Genomic DNA, 23,604 nt, shown 5'->3' on the forward strand with positions numbered 1-23,604 from the left:
CCTTTCACAGTAACTATTGCTTTATTTTCCTTTCTTTCTTCTTCAACAGCAATGGAAAGATATTGTGGATAAGTATTCTTTAAAATTGCTTCTTGGTTATGCTTTTTTTTTTTTTTACTTTTGTAGCATTGTAGTTGAGATGACTTCCACTTCCTGCCACGAAATAAAGATATAAAATCTTAAAAGTTATCAGGTAAGACAAAACTGGGTAAAAATATAGAGAGGGTGCTCTGGGAATATAAAGGCTACCTCTGAGAAACTAGATTAAAAAATCATTTATATATGGATTGTGAATTAGTAGGAAGGTCCTGTCTTAAGATTTATTTTTTTTATCTTCCATGATAGTTACAGAACTCCAAGCCAGTTAGACACAAGATTTAGTTTTGCACAGTTATTTTGGTTACCATTAACTAGATGTGGTGCAGACCTACTTTAATATCAATCAGTATATTTGTACTTTAATATACTGTTCTGTTAATATACAGATGCCTTTCCTATCTCTTATTTCTGTTCTGTTTGGTAGTGCTTAAACCTGAAATGATATATAACCTGTGCTTTTTTAATGCATAAAGCTAGCTGGTAGCAGTTATGAGTTCTACTCTGAATACAAACTGATAGTTAACTGGAAGTCAAGACATAGTCAAGACTAAGCACTGCACTTAAAGAGGCTTAAATCAATGTCCTTTTGATTAAAACTGACAATACCATTGGTCTGTGTGTTACTTATATTTTTTTTCTCCTTTAAGTGATATTTGATCAGATACTTTTTTTAGAATAAAAGAACATACAGATCTGATCTGATGCAGACCTGTGGTAGAATCAATATTCTGCTGAGTATCAAGATTGTTCTTTGACTGGCCATACTAAAGGAGAAGAGTACGGTAAGCTCTTAAAACTCTTACTCTTCACTAGGAAGGAAAACAGAAATAAAAGGCAAGCAGGAGGATATCTGGCCATGAAGATGTGTGAGTGATCATGAAGAGCCAATTGTCAGCCCAAACTGTTAAAAGAGGACTAAAAGGCTGCTGTATTAGTAGCAAGTATAATTCTCTTGCTGTGGAACTCTGAACACCATCTATGCATATACCTCTGCATTTTGTTGTGATTTTATAGATTAATCAAAGGTTGTTTTGGTGTATGCTGACTAGTTACCAAAGAATCTTTTGAACTGGCTTTGGTTAGTCTTGAATTAGGCCCATGCACGAGACAGTAATTTGAGGTATTTAAACAAATGTTTCCCATGAGGCTTCTGATGGGAAGCAGTTGTGATCTTTTACAAGCAATTTTTTTTTTTACTTGAGACTGCTGGCTTCTTTAAACATGACAGTTGTTGGTGAGCTAATCCTGTGAGTCAATCTACACTAAACAAGAAGCTTATCTCAAACCCTTGGCAGCTTCAGTGAAAATTCGAAAGCATGCTTTACAGTAGAGATTGTCAAGAGTGGAACTAATATTTGTCCAGTTGGACAGCTTGCTTTTGTAGTCACTAAATGAAAGTTGAGATTCTGTCTCTTCCTTGAAAGCATCTGTGTCAAGAAAATAATTTGGACTGTTTGTGGTTTGACAGGGATTATTAAAATCAGATGAAGTGAAGGGAAGGAAGTATAAGAAAGCAAAATTGACAGTGACACTCTCTATTACTTGCAGCTTGGATCATGATGACTGTGTTGATATGATAGGTTCTAAATGTTAGGTTCACTGTGGGGATGTGTTAAGCAGCAAGTACAGTAAAGTGCAGTTATAGATGATTTTTCTGACTTAACAGAAAACCATCCGGCATTTATTTTCATTGGGAAATTTGGGAGGAGAAGTGTAGAAGAAAATGAAATCTTAGAGGGGGCAAACAGAAGGAAAAAGGGAGTGGTTCAGAAAGAATTTAATTTTCTCCTTTGTGATTTGATTTATCCCTCTTTTTATTTTTTTTTTTTTTAGTTCATACAGCTTGCTAGTGTACTTCAGAGAGAATAAAACTGAGGATTAAGAACTGATGGAACAGGTCATAAAATTTCTTTTTACATTGACTTGAATTTGGTAGGAATTTTTTAGCATTAATAGTTTTGCTTAAAATGAGCTGAAGTCTTATATTGCTGTTTCACATCAATTTTTCATGACTTGCATCTTGCATGCTATTTTTGAATAGTGATCTTCTCTGCCACTTCAAGATAAATAATTTAAAATCCCAAATTATTGCAATATTCATATAGCTGAATTTTTAATTGCTGAAGATACATTAACTGCCAACTGTATGCATCTTTTGGTGTCTAATGAATATACAATGTATTATTTAATTTTAGTCCTTTGTTTAATCTCTTAGTTGTATAGGTAAACTTTCAATTCTGAATAGGCAAGTTAGTGCAGAAGTAAGACATCTGATTAGTGAAGTTTGAAGAGTGCTGTCATTTCTGTGTTGTTTCCTTTTCTGTTTTCCAGTATGGAAACTTTGCAAAAAATTGTATTTTGGGACAGTTTTTAGTGTAGAGTAGATTTTTAGTGTAGTGTAGATTTTATAGGAAATTAGGTAACTCAAAAGGAAAAGAGGTGACACATGAAAGCCTTTGCTGTTATTTAGCATAGCCATAGCTTCATATCTTTCAAACAATGTCATGCAACATTTGAACAGTTAAGCCATGCCAGCATCTCATCTTCACCTGTATTCACATTAGAGAGAAGCATATTAGCATCCATAGTGATTCATCTAGCAGAACAAAAGGATTATGGGGAGCAGAATGACTGAGAGAAAAGAGGTTACATAGAATTGCAGACTTGCAAAATAAAGGCTGTCATGAGAAGAGATGGTGGTGTTGAAAACACAGTGGGGACAGTAGTAAAGGAGGGGCTTTGGTAGCAGAGCACACAGAACTTGAGATGTGACACGAGAGTGCCAGACTGATGTGGGCTGGATGGGGAAATGGGAAACACAGACAACCACGCTAAAATAAGACAGGATTGAAAATGTTTGTGAGGGACAATCTTAGAGAGAAGTACATATCATCTACATACCTTCACATTTACTTCTGTATCCATGTCACCGCATGTTAACCTACCTGCTTGATCTAGGAAAGCCAGCAGGTGTAATCTTTTTGGACTTCAGCAAAGCTTTTTATACTGTCTCTCACAATATCCTTCTGGGCAAAATGTCCGGTATACAACTGGATAACCGTGTTATGCAATGGGTGAGCAACTGGCTCACAGATTGGTCACAGATTGGTCACAAAGAGTTACGGTGACATCAGGCTGGCAAATGATTGCTAGTGGGGTTCCACAGGGCTCCCTTAGGCCCTGTCCTCTTCAACATCTTAATTAATGACTTGAACACAAAATTCAAAGGAATACTTAGGAAATTTGCTGATGACACTAAATTGGGAGGAGCTGTCGACTCTCTTGTGGACAGAGAGGACCTGCAGAGAGACCTTGACAAATTAGAGAGATGGGCAATCACCAACCATATGAAGTTCAACAAAGACAAGTTCCAGATCCTGCGCCTGGGATGGGGAAACGCTGGATATGTGTACGTACTGAGAAGTGAGAGGCTGGAGAGCAGCCCCATGGAAAGGGACCTGGGGGCCCTGGCAAGTTGAATATGAGTCAGCAGCGCCCTGGCAGCCAGAAGGGCCAACCGTGTCCTGGGAGGCATCAGGCACAATATCACCAGCCAGTCGAGGGAGGGGATTGTCCCGCTCTGCTCTGCAGTGGTGCAGCCTCACCTTGAATATTGTGGCAGTTTTGGGCACCACAGTAAAAGAAAGACATAAAGCTATTAGAGAGTGTCCAGAGGAGGGCTACAAAGATGGTAGAGAGTCAGGAGGGGAAGCTGTCTGAGGAACAGCTGAGGTCACTTGTTCTGTTCAGCCTGAGGGAAGACCTCATGGTAGTCTACAACTTCCTCACAAGGGGAAGTGAAGAGACAGGCACTGGTCTCTTCTCTCTGGAGACCAGAGAAAGGACTCAAGGAAATGTCATGAGGGGAGGTTTAGTTGTTTAGTTTAGATACCAGGAAAAAGCTAGAGGGTGGTTTAGCACTGGAACAAAGTCTCTGGGGAAGTGGTCACAGCAACAAGCCTGACAGAGTTCCAGAAGTGTTTGGCAGTGCCCTCAGGCACATGGTGTGATTCTTGGAGTGTCCTGTGCAGGACAGGAGTTGGACTCGATGGTCCTGATGCGTCCCTTCCAACTCAGAATATTTATGATTCTGTGATTCGGTGGTGGTATTCTTTAGGTGCTTTGTGTTCACAAGTACTTTGAAGTGCATAAATAAACAATTATCCCAAATTATAGTATTCTTAAGTAGAAGAGCATTTAAAGTTCAGCTTACAGTTGGTATTAACTTATTCTAAGGCTAATTAGGGTTATGGGAGAGCTGCTTTTCCTGAATATGCAGATTTTACCATGTTACTCAGCTAAATGCCTGTAATTTTGAAAATATCCCTATTCTTTTGGAATCCATCTCTTGTTTCCTGGTGTCTAGTATACATCAAAGGGGAGATTAGTTGAATCATGCTACATTTTCTACTGTCTATTGTCTGTGGAATGAGTCTGAAGGGCAAGAAGAGGGATATAATAAACTCAAAAACTACCATTTCAGTATTTGCAGTGTTTTCAAGTATAAAAAGTAAGATAATTGTTTAGAGGTTCAGAACACACCAGATCAGAGGAGATGCTCCTGGCAACAGTGAATATGAATTATTTTGTAAACTTCCAGAGTTAATGTCAGATTCCTCATTGCTTGTCCATGTTAGCATGTAATAGTTGTACTGTTCTATTTGTAATATAAACAATGGAAATGCATTTCACGATTCATACAATGTAGTATTTTTACTACAAGTGTAATACACATTTACATTTTGGCATAAGGTAGTCTGTGAAGATGTAATTTAATATTTCAGTTCTTACTGAGATGTGTAATTCAGGTTACATTCCTTTCCTTGTATGATTAATTTTTAGAGCAGAGCTTTCAGTTGTGGCAAAGGTGTGTTTTTATAATTTTTTCTTTAAAGAATTTAATGTACACCAGTATTTGTAATTAGCAGAAGTTCTCTTCCCAGTTCTTCCTCCCTGCAAAGATTAATTCATACAAATGTAAGGGAAAGGGCTTGGAATCTTTTACGGAGAAATGGAGATGAGGATACCAAAGGCTTTTGGTGGGCCTCTACAGAGGCCATGGTCAGCAGAATCTACTCAGTGATTGTTGATTTCTAAGGGATACTCTCCCCTTTACATTTCTGCCAGTGTTTTGTGTAAAGGGATGATTTATTTTGGTAGTACGTAGTGGCTTTTGTTCCTGGAACCACTGGAGTTAGAAACTAGTGCTATATTTTGGTAAAATATTAGTCTCCTACCTTTTTCTAATATTAGCTGTTAATAGCTTGTTGGAATAGTAAAATAATGTAAGCAGAAGAAAAATTGTAAAGTGAGGACATTATACTAAATAAGCATTTTCAGTAGTTTTAAAACTTCTTGGTAGGATGTCAAAGTGAAGTAAATTTCTACATTTCAGAAGTCAAGTAAGTGAAATGAAGTTGAATAAAAAGTACATGAAAAACAAAAGTATTTTGTATTTTTCTCTATTAAATGTTACTCTCCCATCATAATTATTTTTATACCGTAGAGGATCATCTTCTTATTTATCTAGCAGGGACTCCTGTATCTGTTTTGAGAAAGTACTGAGATCTCTTAGTAGTTTTGAACTGAGAATTTTTTAACACTGAGAAGCTCTTCAAATTAATACTTGAAGAAAGAGATTCTGTTACTAAATTATGTTCGTCTTCAGTAGCACAAATAACATCCAGACTCACTAGCTATATCTTTTTAACAAGTTAAATAAGAGAGAATTAGTTATTTTCTGGCACCTATTCTGGTATCCGTTATAATGATGCAAGCCTGATGACTTACTTGCATATTAAGAAGGGGTCTGAAGTTGCAGCCTGGAACTATGGATGATTGAAGTTATATCTGAGAAATAAATGACAAAAAATTTAGTCAAGATCAACAGCAGAATTTGTGAGAAAAGGCAATGAATATGTGGTATTGAGAAATACGGTTACTTCAAATGAGGATGTGCCCATCAGTCAGGGTGAGGCGCAGCAGTTCTTATGACAGTTCACATAAGCAGGGCATGTAAGAAGGCACAGTCACCCTCCCAGCTCCTGAGGCAAGCTCCCCTAGCTTACCTAGCTAGAGCAGGCCCAAAAATGGATTCCACGCAGTTGAAAGCTGTTGCTAGAAGGAGAGTGGTGACCCAGATGGAGCTCCCTCAGAAGTATGCAGCTGTCCAGGTCTCCAGCTGCAGGGAGTGTTTGAGCCTGGCCTGTTTGTCTGTGACCAGGTGGATGATCTGCTCAGCCTAGTGGCAGAGCTTGAAGAGGAAGTGGAGAGGCTGAGGAGTATCAGGGAGCGTGAGAGAGAAATATGCTGGTGGAGTCAGACGCTTCCATCCCTGAGAGAAATGCTGCAGGTGGAAGCTTGGCAAGAGTCAGAGGAAACCCGATGCTCTCTCCATCAGGCAGAAGGAGGAGAATAGAAGCAGGTCCCTAGTGAAGTCAGCAGGATAATCTGCTCCCAGCCTCACTTGCCTTTCCAAGTTGCACTTACGGAATAGATATGAGGCTCTGAAACTTGAGAGTTGGGCAAATGACAGTGAAGGTAAAGGTCTAGAAGGTCTACCCTGGGGGTTGCCCAGAGCAAGTCAGTCAACCAGATGCATTACAACTACACCTGTTAAGAAGGAAAGAAGGGTAGTTTTTGTAGGTGACTCCCTTTTGAGAGAACTGAGGGCCTGTATGCTGACTGGACCCATCCCACAGGGAATTTTGCGGCCTCCCTGGGGTTTGGGTAAGAAATATTACTGGAGGACTCCCAGGACTTATTCAGCCCTCTGGTTATTACCCACTTTGGGTTGTCCAGCTCAGCAGGAAGAGATTGAGAAGTCCTAGGACAATTAAAAGGACTTTAGGACACTGGTGACTGGTTGAAGAGACAGGAGCTCAGGTGGTGTTTTCCTCAATCCTTTTGGTAGCAGGGAAGAATGTTGAAAGGAACAGGAGAACCCACCTGAATCAACACATGGCTTAAAGACTAGTGCCATCAGTGGAATTTTGGCTTTTTTGGTCATGGGGCAGTTTATACAGCACCCAGCTCACTAGAGAGAGATGGTGTTGACCTGTGTAGAAGGGGGAAAAGGATTCTAGCCCATGAGTTGACAAGGTTGATTGAGAGGGCTTTAAACTAGGTTTGAAGGGGGAAGGGCATAAGACTGGGCTCACTAGACATGAGCCTGGAGGCAGTATGCCAGCGTTGGTGGTGAAGTCAGTAGCCCAGCTGAAGTGCATCTATACCAATGCACACAATAAGGGTAACAAACAGAAGGAGCTGGAAGCCATTGTGCAGCAGGAAGCTATGCCATAGTGACCATCACAGAAACATGGTGAAATGACTGCATAACTGGAGTGCAGTGGATGGTCAGGAGCTCTTCAGAAGGGACAGGTGAGGAAGGAGAGGCAGTGAGGGGGCTCTCTACATTAAGGGAGTGTTTTGACTGTATAGAGCTCGAGGATAGTGATGATAAGATTGAGTGCCTATGGGTAAGAATCAGGGGGAAGGCTAACAAGGCGTTCTGGTGGGACTGTTACAGACCACTCAACCAGGTTGAACAGGCATATGAAGTATTCTGTAAGCAGCTGGCTGATGTTTCATGACTTCCAGACCTTGTTCTTGTGGGAAATTTTAGCCTGCTGGATGTCTACTGGAAACTCAGTGCGGAGAGGAGGCAGTCTAGGAGGTTCCTGGAGTGTGTGGAAGATCACACAGTGGTAAGAGAACCTCTTGGGGTAGCGCTCTGCTAGACCTACTGTTTATGAAGAGAGATGTGGTGGTCAGAAGCCATCTTGGGTGTAGCAATCACAAAATTATAGAGTTTTTGACTCTTGATGAAGTAAGGAAGGGGGTCAACAAAGCCTCTATCTTGAACTTCTGGAGGGCAGACTTTGGCCTGTTCGGGACACTGGTTTGGAGAGTCCCTTGGGATACAGTCCTTAATAACAAAGGGATCCAGGAAGGCTGGAAAGACAGAAATCTTAAAGGTGCAGGAGCAGGCCATCCCTGTGTGCTGAAAACCAAGCCACTGGGGAAGAAGATTGGCCTGGCTGAACAGGGAGATTGTGGTGGAACTTGAGGGGGGCAAAAGAGAGTTTATGATATTTGGAAGAAGGGGCAGGCAACTCAGGAAGAGTACAAGGATGTCATTAGGTCATGTAAAGAGAAGGAGAGGGAAAAGCTAATCTAGAACACAATCTGGCAACTGCTGTGAGAGATAATAAAAAGCCTTTTTATAAATACATTAACGACAGACAGAAGTCCAAGGAAAATCTCCATCCTTTATTGGACAAGGGGAGGAAACATTGTCACCAAGGATGAGGAAAGGCTGAGGTATACTTAATGCCTTCTTTGCCTCTGTCTTCAACAGAAAGAACTGTTATCCTTAGGGCAGTGAGTCCATTGAAGTGGTAGATAGGGATGTGGTGCAGAATAGGCCCCCTGCAGTTCAGGAGACAGTAGCTGGTGACAGGGGGTGCCACTTAGACAAAACAAGTCTATGGGGCCAGATGGGATTCACCTAAGGGAGCTGGCAGAAGAGCTTGCCAAGCCACTCTCTGTCATTTACCATTAGTCCTGGTTAAGGAGGGAGGCCCCAGACAAGTGGAGGTTGGCCAATAAAACACATGTCTACAAGAAGAGTTGGAAGGAGAAACTGGGGAAATAAAGTCCTGTCAACATGACCTCAGTGCCAGGATAGGTTATGCTGAGTGTTATCATGTGACACATACAGAACAACCAGGGAATCAGGCCCAACCAACATGGGTTTTAGAAAAGGCAGGTCCTGCTTGACCAACCTGATCGCCTTTTATGACCTACCTGGTAAATGAGGGAAAGGCTGTGGGTGTGTCTACCTTCAGCAAAGCCTTTGACACTGTCTCCTGTGACATTCTGCTGGAGAAGCTGGCAGCCCCCAGCTTGGACAGGTGCACTCTCCACTGGATTGAAAACTTTGCTACCAGAGAGTGGTAGCAAATATGTTGCATCCAGTTGGCAGCTGGTTGCTAGCAGGATTCCCCAAGGCTCGGTTGTGGGCCCCAATCCTGTTTAATATCTTTATTGATGGTGGGGACAAGGGGATCAAGTCTTCCCTCCATAAGTTTGCAGACAGCACTAAATTGGGCAGAGTGTTGCTCTGCTGGAGGGTAGGAAGGCTCTGTAGAGGCATCTGGACAGGTTAGATCACCGGGCCAAGGTCAGCTGTATGAGATTCAATAAGACAAAGTGCTTGTTCCTGCGCTTGGATCCCATCAACCCCATTGCAGTGCTACAGGCTGGGGGAAGAGTGGCTGGAAGGCAGCCCAGCAGAAGAGGACCTGGGTGTGGTGGTTGACAGCTGGGTGAACATGAGCCAGCAGTATGAGTAGGTGACCAAGAAGGCCAATGGCATCTTGACCTGCATCAAAGACAAGTTACATGTGGAATAGCATTTTCTTCCTTTTGAACAATTATTCCAGTTATTTTTGATTGAGTATAAAAGTATGTGATCGTCTATGAAGAATCTTGAGATTCAGTCATACAGCAGCTACTGCAAGGTAGAAATACCAGCTGGATGTTTTGAGAGCTAATAAATCCACAGGTTTGCTGAGAACTTACACTCTGTTTTCTTTTAGTCATCTGTTTGAAATAATCTGACAAGAACATGAACAAGAACATGGACATGACACTGATGCTTTTATAAAATAATTCAAATCAGTGCTGCAAAAATTAATTTCTTTGGATCTATAACTTACCCAGTTTAAGGAAGGGTAAGTGTGTAAGTTTAAGGAAGTGTGTATTTGTAAATTATTAATGTTTACTCTGTTGCCTTCCTAAAAACTATGTAATGGTTCTTTAAAGTTATAATTTATCTAATTTTACTTTATTCTTAATTCTTTCCTAATGAGTATTGTACCCAGATTATGTCTGATTGAACTTTTGCTATTTGGAAGTCCAGCACAGAAACATCTGGCCTTAGGTCTCATGATCCATAGAACTTACCATCTTTTATACCGTAGGAATCATAGTCTATTTTCATACTATCTATACTTTGGCTAACACATAAGCTTAGGCAATCATGTTTTGTGGTAGTTGGGAATAAAATGCTAGGCCAGAAAACTGTGTGAAGATTTGCTTGCCCATTTAGCCTGCTGTATTCAATAGAGTGGCAGCTGGATGTGAGGAACACAGCCAGTGAAAAACATGGTATAATTTAAAAGACTCTGTAACCTTAGGGAGTGTTAACAACTAATGTAATTGATACTTATGTCAGTGTGGCAGCATTTGGTTATGAAGAGAGAAAGCAACGACAATTTATTTCTAAAATGTTTATTTTTTAAAAAGAAGTTAATAAACATGTACAAAATGTTTATTTGCTAAGTTTTTATTACAGTGATTTTTTTATAGAAGTGAACTATTTCTTATGTAATATAGGAGTCACGAAGAAGAAAATCCCTTATGTGAAGAATTACTCTCAGTGCCCCACTTTTCTGGAAAAAGTGAAAACTCAAAAAAAAAAGTGGTAGAAAACAAAATTTGAATAGTTAAAATAATTTGATATGCAAACTTCTAGATGAAACATACCCAGTATAATCAATGCATTTAATATAATTGAAGATGACAAAAGGTAGCCTTTATGCTATGATTTTTAACTAGGATTTAAGAATTTTGTTAACTAAAAGGGGAAAAAAAGAAAAATGACAGAAACAAATCAGAAAGCTGTACAGCTGTGTCCTTGTTCTGGCTGGGACAGGATTAATTTTTTACAGTAGCTGGGAGGGGTCTGGCTAAGGCCTAGATATTATCCTATATCACCTTCATGCCAGGGGTGGAGCAAAGGGAGTCTTCTGGTCAGGTGTAGTGCGCCAGTGGTTCGCATATTGCAAGTTCTCGTGTGGTGAGCTTTCTCATGTGTGAATTGTTCGCCTTTCTTGTACACCCTTTTATTACTGTTGTTCCTGTTACTGTTCATTTTTCTTATCTCATTGCTGTTTCCAGTAAATTTTTCTTATCTGAACTCATAATCTTTACCTTTTGTACCTCCAATTCTCCACTCCATCCTGCTGCAGGGGGAGATGGGAGTGATCCTGTGTTTCATGATTTGGAGTGGTTTCGGTGGAAACACTAGATTGGGAACACCATTCCTAAACCATGACAACATGGTAAAAACATTCGATATTATAATTTTACTTATGGGGTGGGTTTTTTTCAAGGAGAGAGAAAAAGAAGCTTAACAGTGCTTTTGAAGGTGAAAAACTGAAGAAACAACATTATATGACTGATTATGCTTTAGAGTCTGAGGGATGTATTGGGCAATAGGTAATATTGCGTGAAACTTTACAAGGTGAGTTATGCCATCAAAAAAAAAATTAAACATTTCATTTAAGAAATGAACAATGAAAAAAAGAATTATCTTTAATGGACATTTACAGTTACCAGTGAAATGTTTCATATGACCCTATGTAGAATTTAGTAATAATATAATAATAGTATTTGGGGAAAAACCCAAATCCATTACATTTATAGTACTAAATAAGCTTTTAGGACTGTGACTATAAACGTGGAACAGCTTAAGAGACATCTCTGTGGAGGGCTTTTGTATTTAATTTTTTTATAATGGACATCTTGAAAGCTCTGAGCTTTAAACTGAATAGTAATGAAAGAAAATAGAATGTGTGGCAATGAAGGGACTGATACAGCCTACCTTTTAAAAGCTGTGGTCACAGACCTTTTTTGTATTTCTTTTTAAATATAATAGTTTAATTGGAAGGCTATTTCCTGTTCAAATTCTAACAACTCTGTGTCTGATGTACTGAGCTACAAGACCTTAAAGGTCTTGATATTTCTCTTTTTTAAATACTATAGTCGTTAAAGAGTATTGTCTCAGGATGGAGAATTTTTCCAATATACAAAAAAAAAAAAAAAGGCTTTTATGCTCTAGTATAGAAGTAGCTAGTATGGATTTGTAAGGTTTTTAGTTGAAAATTATATACTTTTGGTTCTTTACCAGTGTGTTAAAAGATAAGTTCTTTCAGTACAGTTTTTATAAATCTGTGCAGTTTTAGACATTAATGTCAAGCAAGACAGGAGTTCTGTAGCAGCTGCTTCTCTGAGCATAGTTCCGTGAAGGATTTGCCTCTTCTTTCTGAGTTTCTAAAGTGACACAAAGTGAGAAAGCTCAAATATTATGCCTAAATAACATTTCTTATTGCCACAATTAAAAAGGCAGCTCTGCAGAGGATGCACCATACATACCTTACGTTCCTGTTCTTCTGGAAAAAAAACACAATACCATGCAGTCTTTCTGGGGAAAGTAATTGTTGTTCTCACACATTTTCCCATACCACTATGCAAATTTGTCTCAATATGTATGATCCTTATCTAAAGCAGTTGAAAATAAACTAGATACTATAGTCTATTTTGAAATTATTCTTTTATATTTTATATATATTTTATATTTTCTTGACTAAGAAGATTCTAAGAAAACATACAGTAGGTATTTTTAATTAGGCTTCTAAGAATCTCTTTTCTGTGCTTTAGTGATTACATTAGTCTACTGATTGGTAATTATTGTTGTAGTTGAAAAGTATTTCTAAAACATCCATCATTCGTAAAACATATTCATTTAACAATTATATTGATTGATGTAGTCTCAATTGGGGACAATGCCAGACTAATTGTGTCCTGTGTTTGTGTATGCCAATGGCAGAAAAGTTGATTAATGAATTTTTTTTGGTAAGGCCTTAAACCATACCTAAAGAAGACATAATTGCACCAGGTTTAACCTTTTCTTAAAAAAACTTGTTAAATATAATAGAACTACAGGCACAAAAAAAAATTCTGAGAAGTGGCATCTTGAATCTGGAAAACCAGAAAAGGAAAAAAAACCCTTGCACTTGTATACAGACAGTTGTCAGACTTATGTGTTTAGTAACTGTACGACGAATAAGGAGATAAGGAGAGCCACTAGATTTAGTGGATGGATTCCAAATGTTTATGGACTTCTTGTCTAAGAGTGGTTTGTTTATAAATGTTGAATCTTGGATGTTGGGATCACTTTAGAATTCCCGCTGCAGGATAACCAACTGAGACAAAGATGATACAGGACCATTTCACTCAAGAGCTACTCAGAAAATGGCCATTCCTTCTTTACTTAAGGTTATGAAATCACATTATCCTTTGTTCCTTTCTTCTGCCATAACTACTCAGGAGTTTCATTGCAACTCCAGATGGCATGTTCCTCTTTTGAAGTCACTGCCTTTGCCCAATAGTGTTTGATTAAGTTTATGTAAATGAGAATTCTCCTCTTGTCTTTGAACATTTCTTACCAGTCCCAAGTACCAGCAAATCCAAAAAAGCAGTGCTGATTCCTTTGCTTTCTATTCTCAACATTTCGCTTTCTGTGGCTCAAAGAACTAGGGAGAGACAATAGGCAGAACACATGATTTTAGTTTTAAATTCTTGTGCCTAGAAGTGCCTAGAAAACAGGACTAAGCTGCGTAGTTTGAAAAACCCATAGATATTAAAAATAGTAGTATATGTTATTTGTCAAAAACGTGCATTTTCACAGTCCTTTTTCAAGGCTTTTGACAATATTATGATTCAATGGCTGCTATAGCTGCCTTAGAGCACTGCATTCTCATATTACAGCTTTAGATGGAAGGCACAACTTTCTCTTTCATCCACAGTGAGGACTGTGTTTCTTCAGTTATATTTAATTCCCACTCTCTTATTGGTGACTGTTATAATATCAGAATTTGGGAGAAAAACTATTTTCAAAAGGGTTACAAATTTAATTAGAGATACTTAGAATCTCTCTTTGAAAAATATAAAGAACATATCTTAAATGTGTGGTGGATAATAATTGATGACTATAAAAGTAACATTTAAATGTAAGTTTATGACAACAGCAAATGTGGAAAGTCTGCAGGGGGAACAATGCAAGATGATTCTATTAAAACTTGCTTCAAAGTTCTTTGTGGCATTCAAAATATTTAGTAAGTAAAACCATCATGAAGACTGTTTTGGTTTTGGGGGGTTTTTTGTATGCAATAAACGTCTTTTTTTACTGGAAGAATATGGTATTCTTTTTGTAAATGCTGTGTATGCTTCAGCAAAGTGTGGGAAGTAGGTGAAAGGTAACTTGGAAAATTTAAATAGAGATCTTGAATACATATTAAAAGAAACAAATATGGATTATGTTCTTTAATAGAAAGATTTTTTAATTTCTTCCTTTTCTTTTACAAGTCTTTATTTTAAACAGTAATACAATTTTAAAGGATTTTTAACACAGAAAATTGGGTGAAAAGCTTTTACTGTGTCAGAGTAGAGCTCAAGAAATTATAGTTTTTAAATGGATTTCTTGTGTAAGCTCTACATGGTTTTCAAAAAAAATTAAATATTCAGCCTACTTATACATTCAAAACAGTAGGAATTTCAGATTGAATAGTAGTATCTCAGGCCACTGCCATCACTGCTGCTGCCTGCTGTGTGATTACAGATGACATCTTCTGTGCTGTAAAGCAGCTGGAAACAGTTATGCAACTGAAAATAGATAAAGGAAATGATTGTTAAGGTGATGGTTTGAAAGTGTAAGCTGAGTTATGAAAAATCTTACCAATTCTCTTATCCCCTTTTAGCTTTGCTAGGGCAATAAAGAGATATATTCCGTAAGATAAGAAGGAGTATCAGAAAAAAGCTTCAATGATTTGGCTAATTTTCTGTACTTATGGTGCTGCAGTTTGGCATATCCCTGTTTTCAAATTGTTGATACATTGACATCCTTTTTTTAAAATAGTGCCTAGTGGCAACAATTTTCTTTTATTGTCCTGCATATGGATGGAATGGGAGCTCTAGAGGTAAAACTCATATAATGTTAGAGGACATTCTCAAATATTTAGATTGGCTGTAAAATAATCCAGAAAATTTGATAGCCCTGGTGCTTTGATTGTACCTAGTCAAAACATTTTGTGCTGAAGTGTGGAATATTATATACGGAAAACGTTGTTAAATTAAGAAATGTGTTAGGTTATAGTTTCTAAATGTGCAAGTTACTGTTTAACTTAAAAATTAAAATGGTTATTTGAAAGTTATCTAGAAACATGCTAAATGTAATATTTGAAGTATTTGAAAATAAGGGTCTCATACAAGAATTAAAATAGTACATTGGCATTAACTGAAATTAATAATAGGTCATGAGTTCTTTAACTCTAGAATGACTTTAAAGACTGAATTGTGAAGTTGTAAAATAATGAGATTAGTTTTTACAAATCTTCATTTAGAAATCAGTGATTTGAACAAAAAATATCAGTCTGCTAGTTTTTTATCCACTGAAGAGTTATGTTTACTTAATGTTACATACCACAGGTTGTGGGTTCTGTTAAATATCTGCCAGTGCATAAGAAGTAGATTCTATTTAGGATTAGATAATTTCTTCAGATTATTCCATACAGAGTAATGTGGGTATAAAAGTCTACCTTTGGATTTTATTGAAACATTAATGGTTTCTTTTGTTTTGTTTTGCTTTTTTTTCTGAAAACTTATTGTGTATTTTATTCAAGTAGGTACTATAGTGCTCAGAAAGACAGGTCTCCTCAGATCTGCATCATATGAAATGTTATACTGCCTAACACTTCATATTTTACTTAGTATTTGCATAAATGTATGCAGGGCGTTTGGAAACACATGAAAGTCTAACTTTTAGTTTTAAGCTTACCAAAGTGCTATCAATCATTATGAGAAACCATATCTAACTTTACACTTTCTGATTTAGTTCTGGTATGATTTTCTTGAACACATAAGTACTATGATTTTTTTCAAAGGGCCCAACAGCCCAGCTGATTAATTTTCCTCTAGAGCTAAGCAATTGATTCAGAGAAAACTCCAGGTAGACTGAAGTTTAAAACTGTATTTGGATTTTTTTTTTTTTGCCCCGCAAGGTGTTCTGTGCAACTATAATACAAAATTTGCCTGACGTTCTCTATGAGTGATGCTGTCCTGTCATATCTGAAACCCACTGAAGTGATAGCAAGAATCTTAACTGGCTGAAGTGCATAGGGAAATAAAGGAGTAACAGTGATGAGTATTTACCAATAACTGTCTCTGTCAACACAGTGATTCTAAAAATGCTGGAATGAGTCTGTATGCTATGAATGTGACCTATCAATGTTTTACCCAGTCTAATGAAGGACTCATAGCTTATATTTAAAAAAAAATAGCATGTGTGTCAAAAAGTGGGATATGTCTATTAGCTGCATTTCTACAGTATGTCTATGAATCTATAATTAAACATCGTGATTTATACATACATAGAGATATAGTGTAGATGTGCATATCCAACAAAAGTGCTCATAAAAAAATCTATTCAAGAGTTAGGTACGCATTGCTTTTACAAATTGTAAGTCTGAGAACAAATGCTTATTATAGTAAATATAAACATTACAAAGTAATCTTAGAAATCCCATGGAGTTTCTCATGTATGTTTGTACTGGAAGGTGAATTTTTTTATCAGAATGAAGAAATATGCAATTGGAACTAAGTATAATTTTGTATAGGACTTCTGTGAGTACATTTCTTCCTTTTGATTGACATTGAAAAAGAAAACATACACACATGCGAAAGTGCTCTTCAGCTGTAAACATTATATGAATTGGAAAAGCAAGAAGTATCTGTTGTATCAACTTCACTGTTCCATAATATTTTTTCTAATAGACCTAATGTTTTTTGGTAAAAATAGTTTCTTAACATTACACTTACTAGAAGTGGAAAATTGTTACAGTGATACCATGGGTTAAAATAAGAGACCTGAAAAATATTTCATTTTAAGCTAAATTGTACATAGGTTAAATTTCTTGAGTAGCTACTGAAGAGATTGACAACTACATCACTTTAATGTTGATGAATGGTACTCTTAATATGTTTTGAAAAGAACTGGGCCTATTAAGGTAGGGACTTAGAGATTTGCACCGGAATCAGGTTCTCTAGGACCATTTGTCTCAAAATATACAATATTTCACTGTAATAGTAAATAGAAATATGACAGAGTGATACTTTTTATGCAGCTTAATAACAAGTGTTTAATCTTCTTTATAGAAAAAAATAGGTTATTAGTATCTTAAATACTTTGACAGAATTTGGAGGTTCAGAACAGTGTTCTTTTCCCATATTATTCCTAATAATAAAAATTATAAGAAATGGAATTTTTTCTTAACGAACATTGGCTTTTTTGCCATCAGAGGAGGGCTGTGTCATACTAACTCTCAGAGAACAGCAATGACTGACTGCTCTTTCGAGCACTGGGAGTGAAGAGGGAAAAGCCAAATGGCAGGGAAGGGACCTTGCTGATGCCCATCCTGCTGCCTCCAAGGGAGGCAAGTGGGGCAGGCAACCAGAGTGGTAGCCTAGTTCTGCTTAGAGTCCAGGTCATCAGACAGTTAAACTCTATTAGTGTGCTGAAGGCCCTGACACTGGTTCCACTAAGTAACAGCAAAATTTCTGATCAATTGTGCTAACTTTTATCTTGATGTTCTTTTTTTCTTCTGAAACATTTTTATATTTTACTTCTTCCTATGATTAGAGAAAGTCTTGTATTAGATAAATTCTTAGATTTCTTAAGAAATTAATATTAACCATCTAAAACAGTATTTAAAGACTGAATAATCAAATGTTGCTTTTTTTCCATAAACCAAGAATGAAAGAAATAATTGCTCTATTTTGACAAGTGAACCAAAGAAGTATGACATAGAAGTCTTGCAGGAATGCATGCATGAAAACAAGGCTGTCATGTTTACAAAATTATTTTTTTTCGTTTGGTGAATTTTTCAAACAGTAAACTATAGTGATATTTTTCTGAGGAACACAAACTTCTTTTGGCTATCCTTTAAGGAAAAGACCTAGGAATAAATATAAATACACAATTTTGATTGTGCAGCTATTTTATGAAAACTCTAAGTTGTTCCAAACTGTTACTGTTTTTGCATTAACATATATCTGTTATACAGTTCCTTTTACACCAGTCATACTGTTCTGCAAGAATAGTCAAATAAAGGACAGATTTGAGCTACAGGTATTGAATGGAGTTAGCATCACATTCTGTAGAAACTCTTCGAGATCCTTCTGAAGAGAAAAGGGATGTGTTACCATGTCTATAATAAGTAGTATCATACATGAAGAAAGAGCTTTATTTTCAGTATTCCTTTTATCTCAGTTCTGTAAAGCATTGTTTAATGTTTTCCATTTAACTTCTACTTTTAATTATGATGTCTTTTATTACGGTAACATCTGTTAAGTCTTATATTCAAAGGCTGATCTTTCCTTGATATTTTATAAGATGTATTTGGTTTACATCCAAGCTTTTTCACCAGCAAGATGACTGAGTTTCAGCTACATCCCAAAATGTCAAAAGTCTTTGAATTGTTATTTGCAAAGGGGTATTCTGTAGCTTCTAAGAATTTAAGAAAACAGTATTTCCATGAAATATTTCATAGTGTTGTGCTGTTAATTGAGAAGTGCGAGATATTAGACTTTAAAGGACCTTCATGTTTGTTTGGGAAGAGCAAAATCAGAAATGTGCAGTTCTGCTACTTGTAGGTCTACACTCCTATATGACCAAAACCTATCAAAAAAGTTCAATCTGTTTTTCTAGTTGTAGTGGTTTGAACTAGGTTTTCCCCCTGCAGTTGAAAATGGTAAAACCCCCAGGGAGTGGTAATCCTGGAAGTTTTGAAGTTTTAGCCAGTGAATGCTTCTGTGAAATATAAACATATCACAAGCAAACGGAAAGGAAGAGTTGTAGTTTGGGTTGTAGAAGAAGAGGTAGCCATGTTGTAAGACCACGAGGAAGGGGGCTCGGAGCCCCTTGGGGCCTCTGGGACCCCCCAGCCCCAGTTGGGGGCTGCAGAGACTTAGAACAGTGTTAAGCTGGACTAAGTGTCTGTAGCAGAACCTGGAGATGTTTCTTCACTGTGAGCAGAAGTGGCAGCAGCAGAACTGCACTGACCGGAGAAATGGTGGCACAGAGCCAGAAGAGAGAAGACAAAGCAGCAGAGGCATTACAGCCAAGCAGGAGAGAACTCCTGGAAGGAGAGAGAGAGAGAGGCAGCAGCAGAGAGACAGAGTTTTGGGGGTAAGAACTGAACCGGACCCCCCAAACTCCTTGGAGACCCCTCACATCCTAGAAGGGAGGGGTGAAGTGCGACATGCACTGCAGAGAAGAGCTAAAAAGCTCAGTCGTCCTGAGAGCTCAGCCAGGACGAAATGTGTGGGAGGTGGACCTAGGCCCTCCCTCGCTGCAGCTATAGAGAAGCTAGCAACTTGGACTGCAAGGAACTTGAATCTCCTGAAGATACCAGACTGTCACAAAGACCCCCTGTGCTTCGTGATATGACCGTGTTGATAGCGACCTTTGTCTGGGGTGAACGTAGCCCACGGAAGACCCTTCACCTGCGTCGAGGGGCCGCGAGGGGCTTGGATTCCCCCCTCGTGTGTGCTGGCAGAGATCCAGCTATCAGCTGCTGCAAGAAAAGAAGAGAGAGAGCCTGCTGCCTTAGAGACATTGCTGCTCTGAACAAGAGATCTCTTCCTTCTTCCCTCCTGGACTTTTATTTGGAGGGGAGAAGAGATTTGATCCATTGTAAATACTTATGTCATGGTAGAGATAGCTAAGACTGTATATAATGTATTGTAGTATTTATTTGTACAGTCATTGTAATATATTCCCTTTCCCCCCACTTTGAGTCTGGTGTGTTTGTCTGGAAAAAAATCATCTCTTGCTGGGTTGAGATGGGGGAGGGGCTAGGACTAGGGAATTGGATTTTGGAGATCTCAAACCATGACACTAGTAGTGCCTCTTGATAAATTACCAATGAACACTGTAGTTGCTTTATAGAAAAATATTGCTTGCAAGAAAAATAATGGATTTACTAATTTATTTTGTTGCCCAAACATTGTGTGCATCTGAATATTATGTTTGTTCCACATATAGTTGCTGCAGTATGAATAGTATTATTAAATACTAAATAGAAGACATTAGATATACTGATTAATAAGAAGTTTCCACTTTTTATGTAATTTTTTTTTTTTAGTTTTGGTAATAAGTCATCACTGGTTGTAAGAACGACCTAAAACAGGTAAAAATAACTCCACTAATGTATTGCTTCCGTTACAAAGACTCATGGGATTTAGTGTATTAGTTTGAATAGGCCAGTGGATTTAACCTGTGTTCTAGCGACACATTTGTTGAGTAAAATGAGTACAAAGCAAGATGACACTGGGTTTATGGTACATCCTGGTGTTTTACTCTGGATTTTTATGTTTTAAATATTTGCAGTGATGTGCGGAACTTCCAGAAAGTAGTTATGGATGAAAATTATAAGTACACAGAAAGTAATTTTACCCTCTAATGTATGTATTTTTAGTTTCCATTTATAATAGTGAGAATTTCTTGTCTAAATAAAAAAAAAAAATTAAGAAAGCTACTACTGTGATTAAGGTAAAAGAACTGATTTATTTAAACTGAAGAAATGCAAGATACTATGAAATTTATCTCAGCATTTATTTTACTGGTTTCCCTCTGTAACACTCTACTCAGAAGCATGCATAAGGTGTAGTATTCAACACTAACTTTATAATTCCATACATAAATGATTCCCTTGTTAATCTAATACTTCCAGGGAACAAAATGTTGTACATTTTGGTACTTCTAGTCTGCCTTTTTTTCATTGTTTAACCATTTTGCTGTATCTGTTTTACAGATTCTAAAAATGGAATGGGGAGGAGAGTATTCACTTGATTCTTCCAATTTAGACTGTTTGTTAAATGTTCTTTCTGGAGAATTGGAATTTCAACAAATCCTGAGTGATGTTGATGAGAAAATAAAGAACAACTCTTCCAGGTAAAGAGTATTTTATTTGTATCCAAAATATTAATGAAAGTCATTACAAAGAAATGTGGCTTACCTTTTCTAGTTGTAGATTAAAATTCTGATAAATATTTCAACAGTAATTTTATCTAAACCACCTGAGCATTTAACAGATTTTTAATGCCATATAATTATTGTGCTATAGTCTTTCTCTTTATGGTACTTTTAACAGCTGAATCATCTTAATCTTAGGTTTTATTGCAGTAGGTGTGATAGTGAAGGAAGAAAATGTGAATTCACATGACAGTTGTGTTTCCTACAACTATTAGATGGAATTTTTTTTCTATAAAAGAGCTACAGGATTGACAAAAAGCAACATTTGAACTCAGTATGTTCTTTAAGCATCTGTAATGGAAGTAGAACAAGGAATTAAGTTAATATATGTAGAATTTCTTATGTAATCTGTTGTATTACCTATTTCAGTTAAAATTCTTGTTCTGCAGTAGAAAGTTTTCGAAGTAGAATTTGAAATATGTTTCTTTGCCCACTTCTTTGTAACATATTGATTTCCAATAATCAATGTTATAGAAACAGTGGACTTCTGAAAGAATTAATTGTTGATGCAGATTTTTTGCATGACTACAAAATAATCAGCTCAAGGTTCTGTGCCTTATTTGTGGCTTAATTCTTTAGTACCTTTTTAATACTTTGATTGTGAAAGATGCTCTTAAGTAAATAGACTTATTGTCCATTAAAAAAAATAAAGTGTACATTCAGAGATACAACATATGACATAATTTAATACTGAATTTTGAAAATCCTCGCCCTTGGATAACAGTGTATTTTACACAGTTTTATGATTTCAAAGAACTCCCTTCATGACATTTGTTTTAAGATTGTGTGATTTTAATGTAACTCACATTTGTGAGAGGAGGTCTTTGCTCTTCCCAAGCAGCTTTCTGAAGAATGGAAGTAAACCATTGCCTTATCTTGCTGAAAACTGACTTAGATCACTCTGAGTTATTGTTATATTGGTTATGCCAGGCTGAGAGATTTTCCAGGGGGAAGGGGTTATTTATATCACTCTCATCTCATATTTTCATTTAAAAACTTAGTGTTTACTAAAGTATTTACAATATTAATAATGCCAGGGTGATAATGATATTGAAGATCTGGGAAGTATACTGTTGAGGACCACTGCATAGTACAATTTCATGTTAGAGTTTTTCAGCAGTTGACATGAGTGAAACGTAGATACTTACGTAGAGTTTAGTTGATGTCATAACGCAGTTAATTACACAGGTAATTAAGTTTTGAGTGTCTATAGTCTTATGTATCTGGAAAAAACAGAAACGGCATTTTTTGCAGAACCGTTGTCACCTCTTCAACTACCAAATAAAAGTGATTTTGTTGTCATTATGCAGAGACAGCCTTAGAGTTAAGAAGATTATTATCAAGATGAACGTTTAGAATTAATGCTTTACTACTGTTTTTGGTTTCAGTGTGTGTAAAATGTATGCTGCTTGTGGAGAAAACTTTTAGCTGTGGGAAAGCAAGCCGCTGTCCATTCCTTTTAGTGGTACTTTATGTCACTTACCATTTTGTGTTATATTTTACATTAACGTCATCACAGTGGAACTGTTCTGAAGAAGGCTGATTGTGACTTGTACCTAGTCCTACAAATTAGAAGGATCTTTCATTTTAAGTTTTGTAAGATCCTAAAGATATTTTATCAAAGGAGAGTATGAAACTGGATTGCCAGGAAAAGTTTTGTATTTTTGCTGAATTGACACCTAAACTAGTTTTTAATCTAATTTTCACAAGGAAAACAAAAAGTAGCTCTGTAGTTACCAGCTGATATTTTGCTTCTCTAATATGTCAGTTTCAGAAATGGAGAAGAGTTTAAAAGGAGACGGTGACAGCAGCTGATGTGACTTTTAAATGAAAAAGAATCCTTTTATTGAAAATATCTTAGAGGTATCACGGAATTAAATAATTTTCAAGTTATCATTGATCTTTGTGAGTGGTATGATAAGAGCAGATCTTTGTGCTATGGTGATATAGTTGAAATAGAATCCATTTGTCATCAGATAGATTTATGCTTTTATTAGACCACCAAGAATGAACACAATTGTATATAGCATATGTATATTTTTAAAAATGAAACACTATGTCTCCAAGCTGACCCTGCTGAAAAAGATAAATTTTACATCGTCCTGCACTGCCTTATCCAAAAGGTTCCTGCAGATGATAAGATCATTATCCTTGGTGATTTCAATGCCAGAGTAGGAAAGAATTTTGAAGCCTGCAAAGGAGTATTAGGCAAGCATGGTGTTGGAAACTGCAACAATAATGGTCACCTTCTGCTAGAGTTTTGTGCAGAGCAGCAGCTCACCATCACCAACGCTATCTTTCAGCAGAAAAATAGTCTGAAGACAACCTGGATGCATCCTAGATCCAAGCATTGGTACCTCATTGATTATGTCTTGGTGTGGCAGAGAGATGTTCATGCTGTAAACTTAACTTCCACCTTAAGTTCAAACCTAAAAGGGGCGGTATTCCAAGGAGGAAACTCCAAGTTAATGATCTTCAAACAGCTACAGTGAGAGACAGATTCCAGGCAAACCTTCAAAGTAGGCTCAATGACCATTCCATAGATCCCTCTCCTGAAAAACTTTGGC

The 23,604-nt window shown here is 37.1% G+C and overlaps 1 protein-coding gene and 1 long non-coding RNA gene across 12 annotated transcripts in view; one reads left to right on the forward strand and one right to left on the reverse strand.

Moving 5' to 3' along the window:
* Nucleotides 1-23,604, forward strand: part of KIAA0825 (KIAA0825 ortholog) — a 248,248-nt gene that overhangs the window by 15,268 nt on the left and 209,376 nt on the right. For 7 of the 11 annotated variants that reach the window (XM_027662929.1, XM_027662937.1, XM_027662938.1 and 4 more), the window contains exons 2-5: nucleotides 127-193; nucleotides 774-881; nucleotides 1,933-1,996; nucleotides 20,817-20,956. In XM_027662929.1, coding sequence (XP_027518730.1) covers nucleotides 1,988-1,996; nucleotides 20,817-20,956 — 149 coding nt within the window. In that variant the 5' untranslated portion in view covers nucleotides 127-193; nucleotides 774-881; nucleotides 1,933-1,987. Of the gene's footprint in view, nucleotides 1-126; nucleotides 194-773; nucleotides 882-1,932; nucleotides 1,997-7,784; nucleotides 7,806-20,147; nucleotides 20,193-20,816; nucleotides 20,957-23,604 lie in introns of those variants that run through there. The other 4 variants (XM_027662930.1, XM_027662931.1, XM_027662932.1 and 1 more) reach the window with 4 other exon arrangements.
* Nucleotides 3-3,348, reverse strand: LOC113956402. The gene is made up of 2 exons (XR_003530836.1): nucleotides 3,045-3,348; nucleotides 3-153 (listed from the first exon to the last, which is right to left on the reverse strand). It is a non-coding gene; the product is annotated as an uncharacterized LOC113956402 (long non-coding RNA).

This window comes from Corapipo altera, unplaced genomic scaffold (assembly GCF_003945725.1).
Source record: "Corapipo altera isolate COAL_440 unplaced genomic scaffold, ASM394572v1 61167, whole genome shotgun sequence".
Lineage (NCBI taxonomy): Eukaryota > Metazoa > Chordata > Aves > Passeriformes > Pipridae > Corapipo > Corapipo altera.